Raw genomic sequence first — 23888 nt, 5'->3', positions numbered from 1 at the left:
GCCATCCCTCTTGTTAACATGTCATCCATGCTTTCCAACCCCTAAGAGTAGAAAGAGTGCAGGGGCAAAGGAGTGGTTTAGATGAATATATTAGTTTAGTTATTCATCTATAATCTGTTAGTAAATGGCCTTAAAAATATCCCTAGCCTGACTGTATATAACTATAATATTTCTACTGCCATTCAGTAGTGTCTGGCTGCTGAAATACAAATCCCATGCTGTATTGTAGGCTTTGTAATTAAGTTTATAGAGTTGTGTCACCTTGATGATCAAAGTGACAAGTAGGGACATTGCAGAAGAGTGAGAGGATCATAGAGACCGACTGCTGCCTGTAATATTCCTACAATACATCTGGCTGCTGAAAATATAACCCTGGATAAAGCCACCTCTAGCAAAACATATGAAGAAAGTAAGATGCACATATATCTTAAATATATGGTTGGGGTAGGCTAATTCAGGCAGGGTTTGGGCCATCCCCCATATTAAAAACTAACAAATCAACGACTGGTTATCATAGTTTAAGTACATGATTTAAATCAGGCCAAACCCCCTGAATCTAGCACTATAGTTGACTTTTAATCAATCAGAATAACGTGGTATTTATATACTGCGATTCGTAGTTTAACTGAGATTTCTCCCAGCGGTCAGATTAGATTAGCCACTCCTCCGTTAGCATACGGATGCTGGCAATGATAGCTAACAGTTAGCTAGTGTTTTCGCAATTTGGAAAGATGGCTGGGGACTTTCAAGGTTTTGCACTGGAAAAAGCCGAACTGCTTTCCAGCCGTTTGAAGGAGGTCCTGTCTTCGGGGCAAGGATATGTTCTGGCTCAGTTCGGGGTGGATTTGGGTCTGAAGCCCGAGCTGTACCCGACGTGGGTTATCCTGTCCACGGCCGCGGTGGGTCTGCTGCTGCTGCTCGGTCTGTCATGGGCCGCCGTCTGTGGCGGGCTGCTGGTCGGGAAAAAGCGGGGATCCCCGGTCACCCAAGGCAGCTGCGAGCCCGACAAGGCCAGTTTAGCCAAAACTGCCAAACCAGAAGAACAGAAGAAGAAGAACAAGAAGAAAACGAATGAAAAGGTATCGTAGACAGCGTTAACGAGCTGTTGAATCACGGTGGGTCAATCAAAACAAGTGCGTTTATTCATTGAAACCGTTAAGTTAATGCTGACGTAAACAAAACTGTTAACCCAGTTAGCGTTAGCTAGCGGTAAGCTAATTTATGCATTTATCCCCATTGTTATTTTATTAGTTAGCCCTTTTGGCTATCACATACACGATGACTTAACAAAAGCTAGCTTAGCGTAACAGCCCACTTTGTTTACACAACAAAATAAGCTATCTAGGGATCATGTGCCCCATTTCCAAATCGACTCAAATAATCCAGTTAACCTTGCTAAATATACAGTGAATTACTGTTATTTAGGAAGGGATGCTAGCTCAACTAGCTATGTGTATTTGCCAGCTTGCAAGTCACTAATGAAAGTAAAACCTAATGAAAACATTATTTGCGAACAGTCCAGTTAACACTTAACACGTCCGAATAATAAACTGTTCTTATAAGGTGAGGATGGCTTTGTTTTAATACACATTTGTTAATATTAATGTCTAAGAAACACAACTTCCGGACTACAGTCCACAGCCGGAAGTCTTCGAGGTCAAACCAATCATGTAAAAACCACCAAATGGATCCCGTTTATATTAGTTTTAGTTAATGCAATGTTTCCTTTAAAATACGTATGTCCACGCAGCAGCTTGTGGTACATCTGTGAAGCATGGTAAATCCAGAGACATTGTAAAGATTCATCTTGAAATTCAATGTTCGTTAGATATCCTGCAGATACAAAATATGAGTGAACAGGCTACAGGGATCATTAACATCGTGTTATTTATCTGATGTCTCTCTGTCTCCCCCAGAAGACTCAGTCCAACGGACAGCCGGTGGCCGTAGCTCAGGAAGAAGTTAAAGTGACTGAAGCCGTTTCCAAGCAAGCGCCGCAGATCAAAACTGAGAAGGTATGTCTGAGCAGCTGCTGCCAAAAGGAAGGGGACCTGAAACTTGTGGTTGTTGGTTGGCAGAGCAGCCACATGTTTGCATTAAGTGTCGTTGAAGTATTATGAGACGGTTTTGTTATTGGTGAAATATTTCTGAAACCCCACCATCAACCTTTTTATTTTTTTTGTGCAACCCCGTACTTAACCTCAATATAACTTTTTTTGTCTCTGTCCACAGGTGCGTGAAGTACAGGCCCCAGTGCAGGTGAAAAAGAATAAAAAGAAAACCAAGACAGATGTGAAACCGGTCCAGAATGTTTCTACAATTGATGGGAAGGAACCTGATGATGGTGAGACTCTCCTGTGTTAGGGGAAATTTCATAATGACTTCTCATTTTCAAAGTGACTGTTAGCTTCATGCCCCTCGTGTTTTCAGCATTTAAAAACTTACATGGCTGACACTTCCTCTGTGGTTCAGCCCCACAGTTTCCTGTTGTCGTCTCATGTTTCAATAATCAACCGAATTTCATCCACAATCAACCGTCTGGAATTCTTATTTATCATCATCTTGCACACAACGAGGATCCTAACCATTTAATGTTGTTTCTTTTTCATGTCCACCAGGTGCGTGGGAGACCAAAGTCAGTAACCGAGAGAAGAAGCAGCAGCGTAGGAAGGACAAGGGCCCTGAGGACTCTGGTGGCCCAGGAGGGTTGGAGGCTCCAAAGACCAATGTGGAGGCACCTGTGGCCTCAATGAGTTCCAAGAAGAACAGAGGAAACAATGGTATATTTAACTAGCAGATGTTACAATGTGGGGATTTGCTGTGACATTCGAAGCCAAATAAGTAATCTAATGACTCAGCCTGTGTGATGAACGTTTGTTTAACTTACAGTCTGGGCAGGGCCAAGCATATATCCTGAGGTTAACATTTAACTTGTGCTTAAACAAGAATTATCTAGTGATATTGCACGTTACTCAAGATGTTTTACCATATTTTTTCAGAGTCCCTGCATTCAAGAACCGCTGGAAAGGGGGATGCAGCCAGTGGAACTGGTAAAGACTAAGTTAACTATTATTTTGTGTGACCGAGATGGGAAAAGTATTTAAAGCTTGCTTTTTCTTTACTTATTTTTCTTTATTTTACTAAGTACATCTATGTTTAATATCAAAATAAGATGTACTGTCCATAAAAATATCACCTCGGGTTTTGTAGCTGAAAATAAAACTGTAAAAAGTTTTAAAATCAATGATATTGGACTTTAACTGACATAACTGCCAGTGACTCCCTCTCTTCCCCCAATGGTCTGTCTCCTCAGTGTCCTCCACCTGGAGAGAGGAGCCTTCAGTCAATGGTGGAGGTTGGACTGACGTCAAGTTACCAGGGCAGATCGAGGTACCCAAGTGGAGAGCTCACAGAGCTCTACCTAAGCGTCAGTCCTGGGCATCGGAGCCACAAGGTTACCACCTCGACTACCTGTGCAGACTTTTTTTTACACCATAATTATATATGTGAATATGAATGTTTCTGTGTGCTCTCGCCAGCAGCATGGGGTGGCATCGATGGCCGGATAAAGACGGATCCCAGCCCTGTGTCCTACTCCATGCTCGGACGAAACACCACAGGTTGGTACTGCGATTACCTGCCAGCTTTATTTCCAAGTCCCACCCAGACTCTACTTCCAGGATGTGTAATCACAGTCTCCAGTGTTTAGTTTAGCACTAATGACTAATTCACTTTTTCCCCTCATTCTCATCTTCTGTCTGTTGTAGACCCAATAGCAAATTCAGTGGAGCTGCAGTGGGCGAACCAACCTGATGTTGATGACGAATGGTCTGGAGTTAGTGAGTATTTCAGCGACCCATTCCACATAGCACACCTTTCTAACTAACTGCTGATCGTTTTTGGAAAAAATTATTGTTTTAGAGAAAGCGTAATCCCAAGTCTTAAAAGATCTTGAAAGTAAAGATGTGCGATTTGATTTTAGGGATGCAAGACTATCCTCTCCTGGACATGCATATACTTTTGAATTTGTAATGTAATGTCTAACAGCTGTTGATGTTGATGTTATAAGATGGGATGGCAGCAGTGGATCCCAGCTCCGACTGGAATGCCCCATCAGTTTACTGGGGAAACTACGAAGAGCCCCCTGTTTTGGTGAAACCAGCGCCTCCACGGAAGGAACAGCCTGTCCCCAGCAAGGTTTCACTGACGATCCTAAAGTCTTAATTACATTTTAAGAAGTTATTTTGATATTCCGTTTCTAATGTCTCAATGTTTATTTTTGTTCTGGCAGGTATCTGAAGATGAGAAGGACGTTGAGGATCCCTCTGGTGGAGCAGCCAAATCCAAGAAGAAGAGGAAAAAGAAGAAGAAAACGGAGGAGGAGGCTACATCTGAGGCTCAGGCATGGAACAAAAACACAAAGTTGTCAGATGAATACGTTGCACAAATGTATTAAATTGTTTATTTAATGTAATTGCATTTGTTTTGTAGACTGTGAACACAGCGCCTCAAGAGCTTCCTGTGCTGGCCTCCAAAAAGCAGAATCCCAGCGTATCTTCCTCTCAGAGTAGGTTTCGACAGCTCTGACAATGAATGTGCATTCATGGGAAAAAGTCACATAGAGCAAAAAAATTCACAAACAGTGTAATACTTTATATTGTGTCTCCACTTTTAAACAGCGATGGTTCTAAATACATCTTTCTCATGTTTCTATTTCTTTTTTAAATCTACGTGCAGAGAAGCCTGAGCAGATTGTGGAGCCTCCGAAGCCCTCCCAGAAGAAAAAGGTCCGAAGGGAAACATGAAGTCACGTCGCAGGTCCATGCAAAGCTTATGCAAACGATTGTTAAATGTGTCACATGCAATAATTACCAGGTACAGGAGTGTCTTTCAGAGATGCATCAACGATTTATCAGTTACAGAAACAAAAAGAAAACAAGCAGCAGATATCACCTGCTTGGCAAAACACAGTGATGAAATGTGGTCCTATGGACTGAAATCTTAAAACTAATTTGCACTATTTGCTACACTGCAGCCAGAGTGGAGTTTCAGGGGAGGCGAACTTGCAGTGGAGGTACATCGTTGGTTCGTGTAATAATTTTTTATGGCATCAAAAGTGTTTCATTTTTTTTCCTTCCGAGAGTGTATGTTTATAACCATAAACCCAAAAATACAAAACAGATTTTTATTTTTTGTTATGCGAAAAATTTCAGTTACAACAGACAGCTTACATTTTTGCTCCCCAGAATATTGCACTTTGTTTTGTTTGCCTTGCTGCTGCCCCGATATCAATTACTGAAATGTGCGGGAGCAAGCTGCACCTGAGGGCATGCCTCAGATCAAGATAGGTTCAGGTCTGCCTCGGTACAACACTCAGATCCATGTACATTGTAAGAATCAAGGACCACTGTAATCATCTCAACTCTCTATACTGGCCTTGAAGTGATACCCTCATGAGTAACTACAAGTAATATATACAGGTGTTAGCAACATAATCCACTCTCCTCCTTTTTAGTACAAAAATCCCTCTTTGTGTTCACTAAGACCTTGTTTTCTTTCTGAGGTGTGAGGGATATCACCTCACAGTCACATAAAGGTTTGTTCCCACGACAAAACCCTGACTGTTAACCAGAGCAGAACAAAAAGCAAATGTATCTTACGATTGTTTTGTCAGATATTTCAATTACGATATGAGTCGTGATTTGAGTGCAAAATTTCTGCATTGCATTTGGACTCATATAAAAATTATTATGATGTGATCTCTACTAAACAAGCATGTTCCCTCACTGGGGAATCTGGCGTCTCTGTTTTACCTTAAACAAAATACTGCAGGCTCTACAATGTGGTTATTGCACTTTGCGTTTCCAATTTGATTAACTTTGATTAATTTGATTAATTTGATTTATTCAGCATAACATTAAATGTACCCTTGACTGTCCGGACAAAGGAACTCACTTGATTAAACTGTTATGTAAAAAGATTTACATTTATAAAGAAAAGAAGCATTTCTTACCCCATTTCTTACAGTGTAGTCGCTCTATTAAGCAATCGCTGCATGGCCATTATTGACTGCAGAGATTTTACAGCGATTAATAACTCTTTCAATGCCCAGATTACATGTGAGTGTTGTGCTTAGATATGTTTGCCTATTCTTTAAAGTGACATTTTCCAGAAATCTATTTTCTATCTCCTTTATTGAATTCAGTGTCTATACATTGGTGGAAAGTCTCACTGCAGGCCACCCCTGCAGGGTAATCCACCTCTTCACTGTACATCCCTGTGACAGTATGTTCCTAATATTCATAGTTACGCTAAAATATGGTTAAATACTAATGCAAATGCCGCCTGAGCTTCAGAGCTGACGCTGAAGAGGTGTATTTAGCCAGATTTTGTTAAAACTGTCCCCTCTTCTCTTTTCTGAGTTTGTTTCCTTTCTCCTCGAGGAGCATTTCATGAATGTGGTGTGCCGAGATCGATTTCCAGGGAGAAAAGAGACGAGGAGACACAAAATAGAGAAATGAGAAGAGCCCTGTAACAACTTGCAGCACATTGACAGCTGAAAAGCTGTTGATAATGAATCAGTTATTAATCAGATCAGATATTTTTGTCAAATAGGATACTTAATTTGAAATTTGGCTCCAGATTCACACTGGGGACTGTAAACTGTTATTTGGAGGGCGTAGTAACTGGTATAAACCACCAGGAGGCACTGTAATGTGAAGTAAAGTAGTGGGCTTATCCCATAAAGCAGTAGCACTGTTGAGTGTGTCTTTCTCTGAATAGACTGTGCGTTGATTTTTCTAGAGACTTGATTGTTCCTTCTGCACTCTGTATGATTTAAAAAAAAAACATTTTTCTTCCAGTTCTTTGTGCTCGAAAAAGCCATGCCATATGTACAGATTGTAAGGGCTTTTTCCAGGTTTTTGATTGCGACGTGCAAAAAAGCTGTATTGAGTTCCTTTTGATGTCGATGGATTGTTTTTTACTACCTTTTTGCGGAATGTGAAATGTGTAACTTTTGTTTTCGGTTTGTACCTGACTTCCAGGATGTATGACGGGGGAGTTTCCTTTTTTTGACAAATTGAGAATGAAGACATACATAGACATATGATATGGAGCAGCTTTAATTCCACATCTAAGTTGGTTTTAAACAGGACACACACACACAATGACACATTTATACAAGGAATTTATTTCCATTGCCTTAACCTGTAGTTGTATAGAAAGTGCATTGGCATCCTTTTTTATAGTTTCCATCCAATTGCAAGTTTTGATGTCAGGAATTAATTTCATCTTGCATGACTTTGATAATAGTACTTGTGTACATGAACTTAAAAGAATGATTTTCTTGCTTTAACTGTTAGTACTCGGTCCTGGAGTACCACTCAGTGTATATACTGTAATAGCTTTTTTAACAAGACAAGTTGCAGCTTTTTTTGTGGGCATCCAATTCAGCGGACATTAACAGGAGTCTGCTGGTAGGCAAAGAGTCTTAGTGCTTCAAGATGTTGATCAGCTGGTGTCAGTAGACCTGATAGAACAAAATGATATGTCGCTGTGGCTTCAGGCGCCCTTTTTTTGGTTTAATTTTTACTGATGATTAAGATGGATTCAATCAATGTATTTATATACTTCTCTCTAGGAAATGATTTGTGATTGAACAAAATGTGAATGATTTTGTTTAATGAGAGGATACAAATGATATTTCTATGTTTGTTTGGTAAAAATGAAAAATAAATGAGAATTGCTTGATATATTGTTATAGAAATGCATTTTTTTTCCTTCTTTTTTTCCCTTTATACTGTGAATATATATATATATATATATATATATATATATATATCTTATTACTAGTGTTTTGTTAAAGGATAAGTTTGCCCAAAAATGTAAGATTTTACCACTTTCATTCGAGTAACGATGAATCACAGACATTTTTCAGCAGACAAGCAATACTCATAGTAGATGCCGTTTCTGCCTGTCTACTGGCATCTTTTTTTCACGTTTTCTGTCAAACTAATCCAAAATATGTGATTAACACAATGAGGATTCACTATATATGCCATGGTGAGAATCTGTGTCATCAGCGAGGCCTGTGATAGGTCCCGGTTGCAGTGACCCTCCCTCCTGAGGCCAAACCTCTGCCCCAGTCAATGTGGCGAGGCAGTCGCATGGCACGCTTACAGAGCCTGACCTCCTTCGTCTCATCAGCCTCTCCATCCCTCATCTCTCAGTTCATTTAGGATTTACCAGCTTTTAATCTCTCGCAATCTCTGGCTCGCTCCCCATTCACCTTCGCTTCATGTGGATATCACTTTTTTTGGTTGTATTTTTTATTTCATTCTTTCCTGCCTGAGGATTGTTGCACTCATTTTTCTTGTTTGTGTTTATGAAAGGCAGATATAATAACAGTGAAGGTCAGCCTCTAATGGATGGTACTGCAGTTGCTCAAAGCTCTGCTACAAAAGTCACTCGCTAATGCCGTTTTAAAAAAAAGATCCATCCAAAATCCCTGTGCCTGAAACCCACTGGCTTCACAAAGTGCCATCCTGAAACAAGTCGGTAGAATGTGGCAATATTACACAACCCGACTAACAAATGAATGAACCCAAACACTGGCTTTAGGATTGTGTTGCTCTCCAGCAGGTCTGAGAAAAAAGGATTATAGCTTCGCATTTCCGGTCATTATGTCAGAGCTCTCTCTGCACGTACATGAATATTTCTGTTTCATATTTCAAACCCTCTCTGTGAGAGTTCTATGGAAAATCTTTAAGGTTGGAAAATGGACTGTCAGTTTTAGATTTTCCTCTTCAAATTGCGTTTCAGCCTTTAAAGAGGTGGCAGCCTGGTCAGTATTAAGGCATGTCGGGGGAGGAAAATCCCCTAATGTGACGATGATGCGGTCCACCCACCGGAGCTCAGAGCTGTGGTCGCTGGCCCATCTGTCAGGCTCTATCCAGGATCTTTGTACAGACTGAATGACAAACTGACATTAAATGAAGATGTGTTTCCTGTTCTAACATTGAAATTAAACACATCGCTCTCTGAGACTTATCCTGCATTCCTTCTCCTATCTGTGGAGAAAAAAAAATACTGATATTCAATATTCAAAGACTTATTTTGAGCACAGATCAACTGAATGAAAGTGAAAATGACAACTACCAATTGTATTTACTGCACGTTTCTCAAAAAAACACTATATGAAGTAAATACACATATGGTGTTTGTCAACACTGCCGTCAACTCGGCACAGAAAAACCAGAAGGGCCGTGACTCCGGGTCTCTGTAGCCTACTGCGGAAAATGAGTAATTCAGATTCGATATGTATCGATATATTGATATTTTAGACACCACTAGTGTGACAGCTTAGTTTGTTATCTTGGGTTAGTCCGGTCCTGACCGGTGAGGTTGTGAACCACTGTTCTGGATGAAAATCATATGTGGCCTGTCCTTTTCCAGGTCACAACGGTGTAGCGGTTGACTGTGTTTATATTGTTCTGTTCTTTACATGCAACATCTAGGAGAGGGATCCCTGCTCTGTCGCTCTTCCTGAGGTTTCTTATATCTTTTTCCCCCCCATGTTAAAACGGTTATTTATTTATTTTTTTAAACATGGCAAGTTCTTCCTCACTCGAATCAAAGGACAGAGGATGTCCCTCACTGTACCACATTGTAAAGCCCACTGAGGCGATGTGGTTGGATCGATTTAGTAAAGGTCAAATTAAGTCGGTTCAATTCACATTGCTTTATTGGCATGTTGTAACACACATGTTAATGTGTTTAGCACTATTAGCACTAGCCAATAAAAGCAAAGGAACAGTCTGACACAGAAACTTTCACTACAGCATAGATTTTTAAATTCTGCTCCACTGACTGGTGAAAGCTTGGGTCTGAGATATTTCACTGATGATTAGCATTTTGCATCCATCCCTCCATCCCTTCACCACTAAATCCACCCCTTCATCCCTCCATCCCTCCTCCCTCCTCCCATCCACCCCTCGGATCTTGGTCAAAGTCCTGCCCTGGTCACGTGACTCCGGGATGAACCAGATTAACGTCTCTCTGTGTTTGTCAGCAGTCCACTAACGGAAACAGGCGGACATCGTTTCAAACATACGCTGGATGTGGCGCTCCTAGCACCGGGGACCCAAACTACTTCTGTTTTTGTTTTGTTTTTTCAGGACATAGTCGTCTTGAATATTTAATTTTCGGCAGCATTCATGAAATAGCTTGAACTCCACATTAGGATAAATAATGATTTCGCCGTGGGACCGGTGGTACTCGACGAGCTGCTGCCTCTGCTGCCATGTACGGACGGGCACCATTATTCTGGGAATATGGTATATGGTAAGTCCCATTTTTCAACCTTTGTCAGGCCCAATATGTCTACAAATATGTCTCAGTTTATGGATTATTAACTGGCAGGTGACAAACACTTAGTGCCATTGAGTGTTTCTCTGATAGCTAAGTTAGCTAGGTGCCGTTACATCTGTTCTTCACTTGTTTTTCGGCACTCGTTTTTTGATTTGCCATTTTGAGGATATCCTCGGTTTTTATACGAAAATACAAGCGATTAAAACCACGCTGTCAGCTAATTAACTGTCACTATTTCTGTTTAAGGCTTCTCATTAGTCGACGTAGATGTGTTTTAATGAAATATAAAACATATTCGCGCAGTTTGTAGCCGCTCATTCGAGGCTAACATGACTTTTTGTTACGCTGTAACGATAACCTAAATGAGCCACCTGCCAATCTCCTTCGTCCTACATTTGTACGTTGGCGGGTAAATATAGAGTTAGCTTCCGTTTTTACCCACGGGATAACCTGAAGTTTCAAACATAGTTCAGTAAGCCTGGTAAATCCCCGACCTTTAGTACGCGTTAGTCTCCGGCTCTGTGTGACCCTACTATTAATCAGTACATGTCGTCAGCTGGAGCCAAGGCCAGAAAAAGACACCAGTAATTAGACTTTCATAACGTGTTTTGACTTGGTTGACTGATCAACCAAAGACTGTATGTAAACTAGTAATGTTTTACCTCTCTTTAAATAACTTGGCTTATGCTGGGAATCTATTCTGGTTGTTAACTATTGTTTTATGGTTTTGTTTTATGTCAAGAGTCAATAAAAAAAATCAGGTGCTGTGAACCTGTATAGAAACAACTGGTCAAGTATTTGACAGCCATGGATAATAAAGTCATCATTTGAGTCATTTCTCGCATTTCACATGTGAGGTTTCGATGCTTTTCCTCATTTCATATATAGTGAATTAAATGTCTTTGGATTTTGTAGGGATGCAGCCAGCAATTATTTGTATTATCAGTCTATAAATTGTCAAATATTGTGAAAAATGTTGATTACAATTTCCCATTTGTCAAAGTGACATCTTAAAATTCCTGCTCTCCATTTAGTAAATGATGAAGAAAGGCAGCAAATCCTCACATTTAAAGAAATAATTAAAACAGTAACCGATTATCAAAATAGTTGGCAACTAATTTTCCGTTGATCGATTAATCAACTGATCGTTGCAGCTCTAGATTGCTTGCTTGTCCGTGTTTGTTAGACAAGCGAGCAATTTGAAGATGACACCTTAGCCTCTATGAACTTGTTATTGGAGCATTTTCTAGATGATTATGTTTTACAAATAATTAATAATGAATAACAAAGCCTCATCCAACAATCCTTTATCTCACCTGTAGTTAATTCTTGTTTGAATTACTTTTATCCCACACAGGAAAGAACCCTGATTCATCTGATCAGTTTATTGTAAGAATGTAAAAAAAAAAGGCACATCTTCACTATGAAATATAATATTGATCTTTATTTCCCCCACAGCTGATCAATGCGGTGGTCCTACTCATCTTGTTGTCGGCTCTCAATGACCCAGTACAATACCGCTACCACCTTACCAGCTCTGAGCTGGGAACCGACATTGATGTCATGGATGATGCAAGTGAGTGCAACTAATCCCCTCATTCTTACATGTCTGACTTGTATTGGATTAGACGTCCTCAATTAAGCATTACTCATTAATCAACATAGATAGTGTGACTTCAAGATGTGAGTGTAAGCTGAATGGAGGATTGAAGGTGGATACACAAAACAGTTTTTTTTTTTCTTTTTGAGCTCAGAGTCAAGATTCAATTTATAAGAAATCTAAATTTGTCTCCTCTTAGTGTTGTTGATATTGTACTATTTCTTAAAATGTAAACAATAAAATAAATAATGAAACATTTAATCATCCTTGTTTGCAATCTTTGAGAGCATTAAAGGATAATAAAAATTCAGTCATTACCTATTCACCCTCATGCCGATGGAAAGTCGGGTGAAGTTTTGTAGTCCACAAAACATTTCTGGAGCAAAACAGCGTTACATAAACATGAAAAAACGACATTAAATAGCTCCATACAGCTAGTCCGGTGTAATCCAACTCTCCGGAACCCCCGAGATCCCAAATTGATTTGAAAAGACATTATCAATGTACGGCTGAGCTCATTCAGTGAAGATTTGGGCTTTAAGGAAGGGTGTAAATAATGTATTTTCAAATCAGTTTGGGATCTTGGGGCTTCTGGAGACCTATGCCAGATTAACTCTAGTGAGTTGGGTTTTTTTTTTTTTTTAACAAATTTAAAACAAGTCCCCATCTACTTAAGTAGTTTTGTAGAAGGCTGCAATGCTGTTTTGCTTTAAAAATCCAGTAATGTTTTGTGGACTACAAAACTTCACCCAACTTTGTATTGGCATGAGAGTGAGTGGATAATGACTGAATTTTCATTTTTGGGTGAATTTACCCTTTATATTTTATTTTGGGTTTAACAGAAATAGGAAATTGACAACATTGAAGCTATATCAAAAATATTACAATAACTAAACCAGGCAGTATCAAGTTTTATGTCTCGATCACAGTATTATTTGGCTGTATGTCCCAGTTCTGAGAGTGCCAGCAGCATGTCCGTACAGCCCTCTGTGTTCACGCAGCTCTAAAATCCCCTCTTCTTTCTGCACGGCACTTTTCCCCCCAGAATGCTGCTCTCAGCACAGACATAGCTGAGTAGGCTCGGCTCCATACAGCACAAATCAGAGTGCATGTGTATTTTCAGTGCTTCCCCCTCCAGCAGCTATCATCATCATCATCACAGTCGCCTCTGGAACATCACAGCCTCTGTCACTGGCTACTCTGATTAAAAACGACTGCTCTAATTCCCCATCGGATTAGAACGGCCATCTTGACTGACTCCCCCTCGCATCGCGCCGCTGCTTGTGCAGCACCAGTCAAAGATTTTGAAACAGTGGGAAAGGGTAGAGAAAAGCTGCCGTCTTGGTTTTGTTACAGACGGATGTCAATGGTGGCAACGTCACTATCAGAGATGAAGATGTGGATGATGAGCGTGTGTGGGGTGAGGGGTGGAAATTATCATACAAAAAAAAAACGGGCATTTGTTTTTGGTTGCCTAAATTGAAAATATAGTTGCCAGTTTTAGTAACCTTATAGTTTAAGGTCTTAAAACATCCTGGATTCACTTGACCTGACATTTTGTTAAGATTATGACATACTTTTTTAATGTAAAACAATCAAATAATCATTAAATATGCTAAACATAAATCATAAGGTCCCCCTGCATAAACAAAGAATAAATAAATGGTGAGCTCGTTGGTTGCACCTGTGTGACTGACATTTAGCAGATCTGATTAAAATATTAGTCTATAAACATATTTTCTGTAGGTTATTTTATCAGTTTATGGCAGGATTTCATTGACATCTCCTTAATGTTGTGCTGGTATACCTTAATGAAAAAGACACACCAGTGCAACCAGTGTAAAAAGTTAGTCTGAAGCCTGTATATAGTACATGTGGACATGTTTGTCTGTGTCTAGTGTGTGTAGCAAAGGATTAAGAAAGGGTATCATCATTTCCTGCGTCTTAGCACAGCCTCAGTACTGAATTAATCAGTGTTGCTGACAGTAAGGGAACACCACCAGTCATGGTGATAAACAGGAGTCCCATTCAGATTTTTGCGAGTTTGTATAATCATAGAAATAGTTATGTATTCATGTTAATAATGCTGACTACTACATGCTTTTATTTGTACTGTTTCACAGCCAGAACTGTGTCTCAACACCAAGTTCAGTACATGCTAACACTGTATAGTGATCCCTTTTTCAAACAGCACATGTAGATATGATGTGTTTACTTGACGTCAGTTATTGCGCTACAGTGACACCGAGACAAGTGCCTCATCAGCCAGTCTTCACAGCTGTAATGTGAAGGCTAGAGTGTTACGTTAAGTCAAATTTAGCACCTCTTGCATAACAATTGCCCATGTGCTGATCATGTCTTGTCCGAGGCACATTGGCTGCTAAAAATAGTGAGGTTACTTAAGGTGCTTGTTTTGTGAAAATCCACGTCCTCATAACGACTTTTGGATTACGTCACGGATTCCGTGAAATTACGTGTTTGCTGCTGTTCCTCACAGCTAATCTAGATTATGTGTTCTCACATCGCTCTGTTTGTTTCTGTTTTCTCTCTGCAGATATTTGCATAGCCACTGCAATATCCCTACTCATGATTCTTATATGTGGCATGGCAACATATGGTGCTTACAAGGTAAATAAACAAACAATATAAGTAATGTTGAAATAGACATCTTAACTGGATAAATAACCCTCCTTCCTTCGTCTGTTCTTTCCCACATAGCAACATGCAGCTTGGATCATTCCATTCTTCTGCTACCAAATCTTTGACTTTGCCCTTAACACACTGGTAGCCATAAGTGTGGTGGTTTATCCCAACACGGTGCAGGACTACCTCCAGCAGCTGGTGAGAACCCTTCTAACCCACACCTACATTGTTTATTTGAATGAAGTGTTTTTTGGGGGGGGTTTCAGACTGAAAAATTAAGTTTTGTCATCAAGGACACTTGATCACTTACTGTTTTTCGTCTCACTCCACTGATTTTTGTTTCATGCTTTCTACCTCTCCATTCCTTCCAGCCGGGGACATTCCCTTACAAAGAGGACATCATGTCCACCAACAACATGTGCCTAGTTTTCGCAGTCCTCCTCTTCATTGGCTGCATACTCTCCTTCAAGGTAAGCCTATAGAGCCCTTCCATCACTGCAGATAAAAATCTAATCAAAATGCAGCCAGGTGCAATATCAGAATCGCAAGCTGCAATCTTTGGTGAAGGATATGTCTTGGCCTACTAATCTTCTTTTTCAGATGTAAGACAACATGTTTGTTCGGCACAACAAACCATAATATGCAGCTCTATTTTAAACTGTAGAGATATATAAAAAAGGTACGCTTCTAAAATATAATGAGATATGCAACACATTGCTACAGATGACACACACCCACTGAACATTTGTTCCCTGTGGGCCTGCCTTTTTTTAGATATTATAATGTGATCAAGGCCATTAAATCTCCATATGGCATGTATAATGAATCTGCCAGTGTGAACATTATCAATGTTCGTCATGAGATTATCACACAGTCAGAGAGCAGCGGGTCAGGGACAACAGGAAACCAACTCCTGTCAAGCTAATTTCCCCTTAATGCATGGATGACTCTCCAGGCGCAGCTATGCTCTGGGGCTCCGGGATGAGATGGGACATGAAGTTGCAGTCATCTGTACAATCAAATCAAGTTGTTTCTCCTCTAAGCTCAGATTGGAAATGTTCTTGGCAGATATCCAAAGCAAGAGCTGGGCTTTTATGAGAGGAAGCAGCCACTGGAAGATACACTGCTGGACTTACAGAGAGGAGAGTTATTAATGTCACATCTCCGGCAGAGAGCTTATGGGATAGTCTAACTGCTTATTGCTTTCAATTTCAGCATCCGTGTGCTTGCTGCAAACATAACTACAATCGGGAAATTACTCAGTTTTTATTTCTGGGCCGCACGTACAGTATATATTGGCTACTCTTGTGATGATAGTTGAGTCAGTTCCCTGGAAGTGGGCCAGATCTAAAACCTCAAGGACGCATTCAGCTCTCAGCACAGAGGCAACACCTGCTAAAGTTCCTGTTGAAGCCAACATCCTCCACTTGACTGCACTTGGCATTAATGACAGATACAGACAGGCAGGAAGCTGGAGAGAGAGGGATGTGACAGATAAGAGAGATGCAGATTGATAGATGGTTGGGTGAATAAAAAGACAGTATGACCTAGTAAGTATATGGGAAAGATGGCAAAACTCAGACTTGGTAGCTAAGTTATTTTCCCAATAAACAAAAGAGGTATTGTGAAGTCAAGGAGAGACGGAGCCAAAAAAAAAGGGGGAATGGAAATAAGTAAGATTAAACCTTAAAAAGAAAAAAGAAAATGCACTTTTTTTGTTAAAATGGTTCTTTACCACTGTTAGCTGTACATCACTGCTAACATGTTGTTTTAAATGTACATTTGTGCAGACAATACTGTGGTGCACTGCTCAATTTAGAGGAGGTCAACTCAGCAGATGGTAAAGTGTTTGGCTAGCAGGCAGCCTGGTTTCCTAGTCGGTCGGTTGCGTTTACTGCTGGCAGAGGTACCGACTCAGCAGGCTCCTCACACATATACACAATGAACCTCCTGTTTTTCTGCCAAGTCAGAGAAACCTAAAGGCAAGTGCAACCGTAGCCTTACTGAGGGCTGGAGATGCCTGATGAGTTGCCTTGGCGAAAATGTCGACGGAAGAAGGGTGACATTGTCCACACAGAAAAGTATCTTAATTCTGTGTATCCTGTCCGGTCTCGTTGCACAAGTAGCTGATGTGTCTCTATCAAGTAGTGATATGAATCATCTCTGCCGTCATCATCCCTAACCTTGATGAATGGATGAGATCAGAGCAGAGTAATAATGAAAAGTGGAGACAATGTCGCTGAAGGTCACTGTGTGTGTTCTTTGTTTTCACCTCTTGGGGACAGGCCTACCTGATTGGCTGTGTGTGGAACTGCTACAGATACGTGAGCGGCAGGGGCACCACGGAGGTCCTGGTTTATGTCACCACCAACGACACCACGGTGAGTCCTCATATCCACCCTTTAGCTCCCCACCTCAAGGACATTCTGATAATCCCCCTCACTCAGACGGTAGTATAATCGCATTTGCAAAGCATACGTAGATTTTTAGCCTACAAGCTTTCATTGTACAAGGTGAATATAATAAAGATTAAGGCTTTGAAAAGTTATTTTAATCACATTAACTTGTATAACAACTGCTAGCCTAAAGATAAGGTTTTGGAGCCATACTAAAATATAGATTCTATTTACTTTTTATGTTATTACAGTCAAATGAGTTGATACCTCTAAATGTACAAGGTAAGGATTATAATGTACGTCTATGATTGTATAGCTTGAGTTGTTCTAAGTGCAGCAGTTTAGAGCCTGAAAGATAAACAGGCATTTAATTTTTAAAACTAGTTAGAGCAAAATTCTCCTAAAACCTCATTAACCTCAACCTCAGACTTTAGAAGTTAAGTAGAAAGGGTAGGAATTATTTTCTGTTCAGTGTGGGAAATAATTTCTCTAGCAAAAAATATTTCACAAACTGTTTTCTGCAATCACAGATGCCACATTACCAGGGAGGAAGAAGTTCACCTCAGATAATTTGATCAATATTTGAAATGTTTCAATTTAAGAAAAGCAAAAGAGCGAAGCATATTTATCATTTGCTGAAATCTATTTATATTCTGTAAAAAAAAAAAATAATTAAATCTAAAATACAATTTTAGATTGGAATTTGAAAAATTATTTTCTGAAAATATTTTATCCTGTGCCTCCGTATATTGTGGTCATCGTGTCATTTCACATAACTTCTACATTTCTACAAAGGTTCGGGTTAATGACGTCTTGTATTAAAAACACCATAACTTATGAAGTAAATAGCTGTCATATCACAGTACCTGTGTAGTATTTAAACCCATAGTTAGTTATTGTCAAATTAAAATGTCAGACTTATGAGAGAAATACGAAGCTGAAGGTAATAATGTTCAGGATCTGCCGAATATTTAGATGTGCAAGAAATTAGGGCGTATTTACGGTGATGAAATGCGTAAAAATTGTTGATTGTCAGAATTGTGCATCACAAGTTCCCAGAGTGCATCTTCAAAATGCTTCTTTTGACCAACCAACAGTCCAAAATCCAAAGAGTCTTCATTTATTATCACAAATGACAAAGAAAAGCAGTCAATCTTTACATTTAAGTAGCTTGAACCAGGGAATATTTGACATTTTTGCTATAAAAATGACAAACGATTAATCGATAATCAAAATAATTGGCAAAATCCTTCGTTGCAGCTTTACTGCCCCTGATAGTGTTGCACTCATATTAGCACAATTAGTACCTGTTACGTTTGGGCCGATGTCATCGTCCATCACAGTGTTTCACTGTAGACATCATCATGTGCCAATTCGGCAGACATCGGCAGACATCAGCCGATCCTAGTACCTGTAATTTAATTACGTATTTTTTCTCATTACGCTTAACAGATAACAATTGTTATTTTGTAGTTTAATTGCAAAAAGCTGTTCCATGTAACTAGTTACTCCCCAGCACTGATATTACTTTATATAACCCCTAGATTCTACTTATAAATAGTTTACAGTGTATAGACTGGTAGAATAGCATCCACAGTACAGTAAAAAATGTCCAGCTTGTCAGTGTTGTCACCGTGCAGTTTATCTATTTATTGTCTGACAGTCAGTGAAGTGACATTGGTGCTGTCCGTAGCAGTACAGTAGGTGCTGTAGGTCATCCTGAGGTGTGTTTGGCTGGCTGCGCAGAGCCCGGGTGTTGTCAATCCCACTTGTCCTCCTCAGTGTTGAGTCATGGGGTTTCTGAGAGGCTTTAGCATAGTCACGCTTTCCATTTGTCTGTCTGTCTGTAATCCTCCACCCTGATACATAAGACATTAATCTGCCTCACACCCGCTGTCGTCTCAATACGCAGAACTTCATCTGCCTGTCACTTTGCCCTTGTTGTCATCGTGGCCCCCGGTTCGCACTGCTGACGTTTTTCACCTTACGAAACAGACTCTACATGCAGGAGCTAATCCTGATATCATATTGTGTATCAGATGGCCTTTCAGCTAAGATTGGATATGTGCCAGTCAGTTTTGTCCCCTGCAGATATGTTGGAGGGAGAGAAATTGTTTTATTTATTTATTTTGTAACTGTTGTAACCAGATTTTTAGAGAAACCACTGAATTAAAACCGAACCTTTAGCATGACAAAACTCAATTTAGAAAATACTGCAGACTACAGAAGTCATTGACGTGTGTTATTCTATAATTTTCTAATTTCCAACAAATCCCTCGGAAACACCAAAACAACAATACATTCACACAGTGCTCACAATACAGTCGGACTTCCCTCCCTTCACTTCACTCCTACTGAAGACATAATCGTCACACAAATGTGACAAATGTATAGTATTTTTTGAAAAGAGTAAGAGTAATTGGTGTATTTGTCAGGGACAGTTTTCAGCTGGTGATTAATGCACATTTGTCCAGCATCACCACAGTGTATGTGGGATTCACTTAAAATAAACTACCATACCCATTGTTGGTAATAATAAAAGAAAATGTAACTCAGTCTGACTCAGTTATGTATTTTATTGTTTTTTGACAACAGCGGAGGTTTATACAAAGAGGAATAAACTATATCAGACTATATCAGAGGCCAATAATAAATTGTCTCTGCAATAGATTATGTTATTGTCACTTTAATACCATATTATGCCACTGATATAATGATAATATGATATGATAATAATGCAAGGAAGACCTTCAAAGAGCAAGGAACGTTTAATTTTTAAGAATAGTCAGACATTGGAATTAGAATATACAAAAAAAACAACTAAATAAATTAATTCTGAATAAAATAAAACCACACAATGTTATAAACACCAAAGGCAATATCAACTAGCAAAAATGATGGAGATCGTGTTACCATATTACAAATTTGAGCATACACGTATGAAAAGAAGATGAGGTAGATAACAATACATCACTCTTAACTCTTAACACAGCTCAACTTTAATTATATAGCATTCAACACACAACACAGTTCATCCAAAGAAGGACACAAAATAAAACAACAGGAGATGAATATAAGAGAAGAAAAGGAAAATCAGAGTACACAGGTAAGACTTGTGAGTAGGATCAAATCATTGTGGTTGTTTGTTCTTCTCTTTGGGATTTTTTTAATAATAAGGAAAATATAGAATATTTCCAGCCTTATCCTTTAAACACATAAAAACAGGACATTAAAATTAAGCAGCAGTCTTTGGTAAGATATTTTTTCCTCTTGGTAAATAGCCCCCTTAAAACTCACAGCACACTGGAACTGACGTATAGGAATCTGGCCAAATCAGTTACACATAAGTTGTGATATAATAAGCTCCGAATACGCTTTGTTATTTGTTTTAGTGTATTAAAAAGCTTTAATTCTATTTCATAATTGTGTAATAAAAAAGAAAAAGACCTTTTAGTGAACAAATCATAAAAATGGATAAAATGCTGACCATATACATATTTCATTGAGCCAGAGGAAACAGAAAGAGTCTATGTAAATAAATGTATATTAGAAAATTAATCAAATGAATTAGGAAACCAACAACGCACAAAATGAAACAAAATGAAGTAAACAAGTGAGGCAAGTAGGTCAATGTGAAGGCCACAGCAGAAGCTGTTTGAATTTTAATGAGAGAAGAATCAGGGAGCAAATAAAAGCAACAAATATCTGTGATATAAACAGGTCAAAAGCAGTGAACAGTGACGACATGTTTTTATCATTTCCTCTCTGCACACACACAGAGCTGAATGAATAGACCGCTCCATCTATTTTTACTATTAGAAAGCAGGCAGTGTGTCTAAATGGCTTTTTACTGCCTCGAACATCAAGTACCCAGCTGCTTATCTGCCATGCTTTTATATAAATGCCATTAAAATGCACAAGGGTCGCCTCTCTCCCTCTCTCATTTTTCCCCTCCTCCTCCCTCTATATATCTCTGTCTGTCCTCCTCTCTTCTTCTGGACATGTTACATAATTGTCTGCTTGTCTGCTTCATTTCAAATCCTCCCTGTGATGTGTTTGCCGGGCCTCCCTGGCCGTTTCACAATTCCATCCCCTCGGAGCATATTCTCTCTCTCTCTCTCGCTCTCTCTTTCACTGAATTAGCAGCAGTGCTGGTTTTATAACACCATTTACAGAGAAAGACCTCTGATGGAGAGAAGGCAATCCGGTCTCTTAAGCACAGGGATATTCGCGTTGATGTTATCCTCTCAGTGAGTCATGCCTTCTGTAGGGATGGAATAAAGAGTTTGAAAGATGGAGAAGAAACCTGCAACGGTTACTAAAGCTGTGTCTGAGATCACTTCCTATCTACAATAGCCTGAAAGAGAAGCATAAAGCTTTCAGACTGGATGAAAACCCGACACAGTCGATCATCAAGTGACACAGACCTTTTCACCACTACACTGAAGTTCAGTTTCAGCCGGGTCCAGGCATCAGAATCAGATTGAAACTAAAAAGAAAAGTGGATTGGTGCATCTCTAGATGTTAGCGGGTGTTAGTAGGTTTATTTGTCCAGTTTGAAAGGGGTTTTACTAGCTATTAAGAGCTTTCAGCAGTATCCCACAGGCTCGGTTCAGGTCATCACATGAACCAAGTGCATACTTGCCAACCAAGGTCCTATCCCCCATTATCAGATATCAGGAGAAATACGAGAAAATTGTGACCCTGGGTGGAAACCAGGAGAGGGCAATGGAAAACAAGTCTTCTGGTAATATCAAGAGGGTTGGCAAGTAGCCCAAGTGTGGAACAACCACTTGTGACCATGTCACTGTCACATCATGACATTTGAACCACCTGTTTGAGATGCAGCTGTAACCTCTGAAAAGGTTAATTACAGTTGATGGGAAACACTTTAAAACTGTCTCGTCATCACTGAACCACATAACCAAACCACCTTTTGGTTTTCCATTACATTACAGGTTCTGCTGCCACCGTACGAGGAGGCCATCGCCATACCACCGAAGGAGCCCCCTCCACAGTATATGGAGGCATAAGAGAAGTCCTCGTTGCTGGATCCTATACCCCAAACTACCCCCAACACCAACCACATCTCCCTTCAACAGTAGGAACCTGACGCTGGCTGGAACATGTTGAAAAACAAGACCAAACAATGTCTTAGAGGCTGGCTTCAGCTTGGAATCCTGCCAACCTTAGATTAGATTAGCCCGACCCTGAGCCAATATTGCCATCAATCCCCCACCCCAAACACCACCCCTGGTTGTTGTGACGTGTTTTCTCCCCTTCGTCTCCTCTGTCCTCCTCCAAGGACAGAATCACAGCAACTTCATCCGCTCCCAACCACCACCACAATCCCTCCCTGTTGGCAGCTGCTGTCCCCTGGCAGCGTCTAAACTCTTGCACGCCCTGAACACTCTGTCCCGACTTAATTTGCACTTTTCTTTGAGCGAAACGTGCACCGGTCTGGCCACCAACTGTTAACCCCCAATACTGTGAATCTCCCTCGTGGTCTTTGTCTAGAAACAAACTACCTGAAGAGAGATAGCGACAGAGAGAGCGAGAAAGAAAAGTGACATGCATGATCAGTTATGCAAGAGCACTTTTTTCAGAAAATTGACAAATTCCTTCATTGAATGTAATGTCGAGGTATTTTTGTATGACTTTTTTGTATAACTGAGAGAAAACGAAGCGAGAAGTGAAAGGCTGTCCTGTTGTGATCAAATATCATCTGTACTGATGTAGGTTGTCCTGCAGGAAAATCGTGTTGAAAAAGGTTCCTTGACCAACAACAACTACGTCTTCCTTTTGTATCCATGTAACACACTGTCTGTGAACCTGTGATCCATTGACTGCCAGTGAAAACCTCCTTCACCCGTTGACTTCTATCACAATATTCCAGTTTGCCTTCCTGTCCGCGTTCCTGTCCGTTCCGAGATTTTAAACGTTAAGAAAGACTGGCATTAATGTAATCATCCAGTGAAGCACTTATCACTAAAATGTTGGACACATTCTCACACGACACATCCAAAAAGGCAATACGCATCCTGTAAAATCTAAAAATGTGTAAACATTCGTGTGTGAAAATGTTTCAGTGAAGACGTCTGTCTTGTTTTCCTGTCGTGTTGCAGCTGCAACAGCATCGTCTGTGTCTTTATCGTTGTTTTTTGTTTTTTTTGTTTTTTTACATGGATCATGGTGTATAATCTGATCTTTTTAGTTGAGCTAACTTAGCTGGACTGAGGGCATTTTCCTATAAAGAAGGCGTGACATGTTGCTGTACATGCAGAAACTGTATGTGTGTGTGTGAAAGTGTGTGTGCAAGGGTGTGTGGCTGCCTGAGCGCTATGATGTAACTCCTAAGTCCTTTGTACGTAGTACCGTTTCTTTGCACATGCAGTGATATCATGTTGAGATATTTCCTGTGCTGGTGACTTTTATGAAATTAACAATGGATGGGAATCTAAAGCGGTGATTTAGCTTAGCATAGTAGCACAAAATCAATACACAGAAATGAAGCTAGAGAAGCTAGATGCTTGTCTTTTTAAGACATAATACTGGAACAAACGATGTTAAATATACCTAATCCCATTTTTTCCAATAATTCCTAAGTACTATTTCCTATTAACAGATGAACCTTAAATTTGTGTCATTCAGACTATGCAATAGTGCATTCAACCACTCTTTAGACCTGGAAATACCATGAGTTAGTTTTCCATCTGGTACTAATACTGTAGTTGATAATGTAGCCATTTGTTGGCCCCCTCTTCATCGTTGTCCCTGTGTGAATTACTGCTTTTGCAAATCCAACAAAGCTGAAAATGAAATTGCACTTTAAAGTCAGCATAAGCTCACTGAGAACCGATGTGTTTGTGTTTTCTCCA

The 23888-nt window shown here is 39.8% G+C and overlaps 2 protein-coding genes across 2 annotated transcripts; both read left to right on the top strand.

Annotated features, from left to right (window-relative positions):
- The first annotated feature begins 562 nt into the window (after positions 1-562).
- On the top strand, positions 563-7754 carry mtdha (metadherin a). Its single transcript, XM_084379043.1, has 12 exons — positions 563-1079; positions 1917-2015; positions 2233-2344; positions 2619-2780; positions 3000-3050; positions 3314-3454; positions 3540-3620; positions 3768-3839; positions 4070-4197; positions 4292-4402; positions 4492-4567; positions 4738-7754. Exons 1-12 carry the CDS (start codon positions 732-734, stop codon positions 4803-4805), a joined length of 1449 nt encoding a protein of 482 aa, XP_084235169.1. The 5' UTR covers positions 563-731; the 3' UTR covers positions 4806-7754.
- Positions 7755-10054: 2300 nt separating this feature from the next.
- laptm4b (lysosomal protein transmembrane 4 beta) lies at positions 10055-22128 on the top strand. Its single transcript, XM_084378900.1, has 7 exons — positions 10055-10344; positions 11830-11947; positions 14526-14599; positions 14690-14812; positions 14986-15084; positions 16900-16995; positions 21969-22128. The coding sequence occupies exons 1-7, from the start codon at positions 10252-10254 to the stop codon at positions 22041-22043; spliced, it is 678 nt and encodes a 225-aa protein (XP_084235026.1). The 5' UTR covers positions 10055-10251; the 3' UTR covers positions 22044-22128.
- Positions 22129-23888: the final 1760 nt, after the last annotated feature.

Source organism: Pagrus pagrus (assembly GCF_965226575.1).
Source record: "Pagrus pagrus genome assembly, chromosome: 17".
Taxonomy (NCBI): Eukaryota; Metazoa; Chordata; class Actinopteri; order Spariformes; family Sparidae; genus Pagrus; species Pagrus pagrus.
The sequence above is the reverse complement of the archived record's forward strand: the minus strand, read 5'-3'. Positions and strand labels throughout refer to the sequence as shown.

Bases quoted from the DNA above. Each gene is read 5' to 3' on its own strand.
- laptm4b (XM_084378900.1), top strand. From the start codon at position 10,252: ATGATTTCGCCGTGGGACCGGTGGTACTCGACGAGCTGCTGCCTCTGC. The intron at 14,600-14,689 runs GTAAATAAACAA...TTTCCCACATAG, and splicing joins CAACATATGGTGCTTACAAG to CAACATGCAGCTTGGATCAT. The intron at 15,085-16,899 runs GTAAGCCTATAG...TCTTGGGGACAG, and splicing joins GCTGCATACTCTCCTTCAAG to GCCTACCTGATTGGCTGTGT.
- mtdha (XM_084379043.1), top strand. From the start codon at position 732: ATGGCTGGGGACTTTCAAGGTTTTGCACTGGAAAAAGCCGAACTGCTT. The intron at 2,781-2,999 runs GTATATTTAACT...ATATTTTTTCAG, and splicing joins GAAGAACAGAGGAAACAATG to AGTCCCTGCATTCAAGAACC. The intron at 3,051-3,313 runs GTAAAGACTAAG...CTGTCTCCTCAG, and splicing joins GGATGCAGCCAGTGGAACTG to TGTCCTCCACCTGGAGAGAG.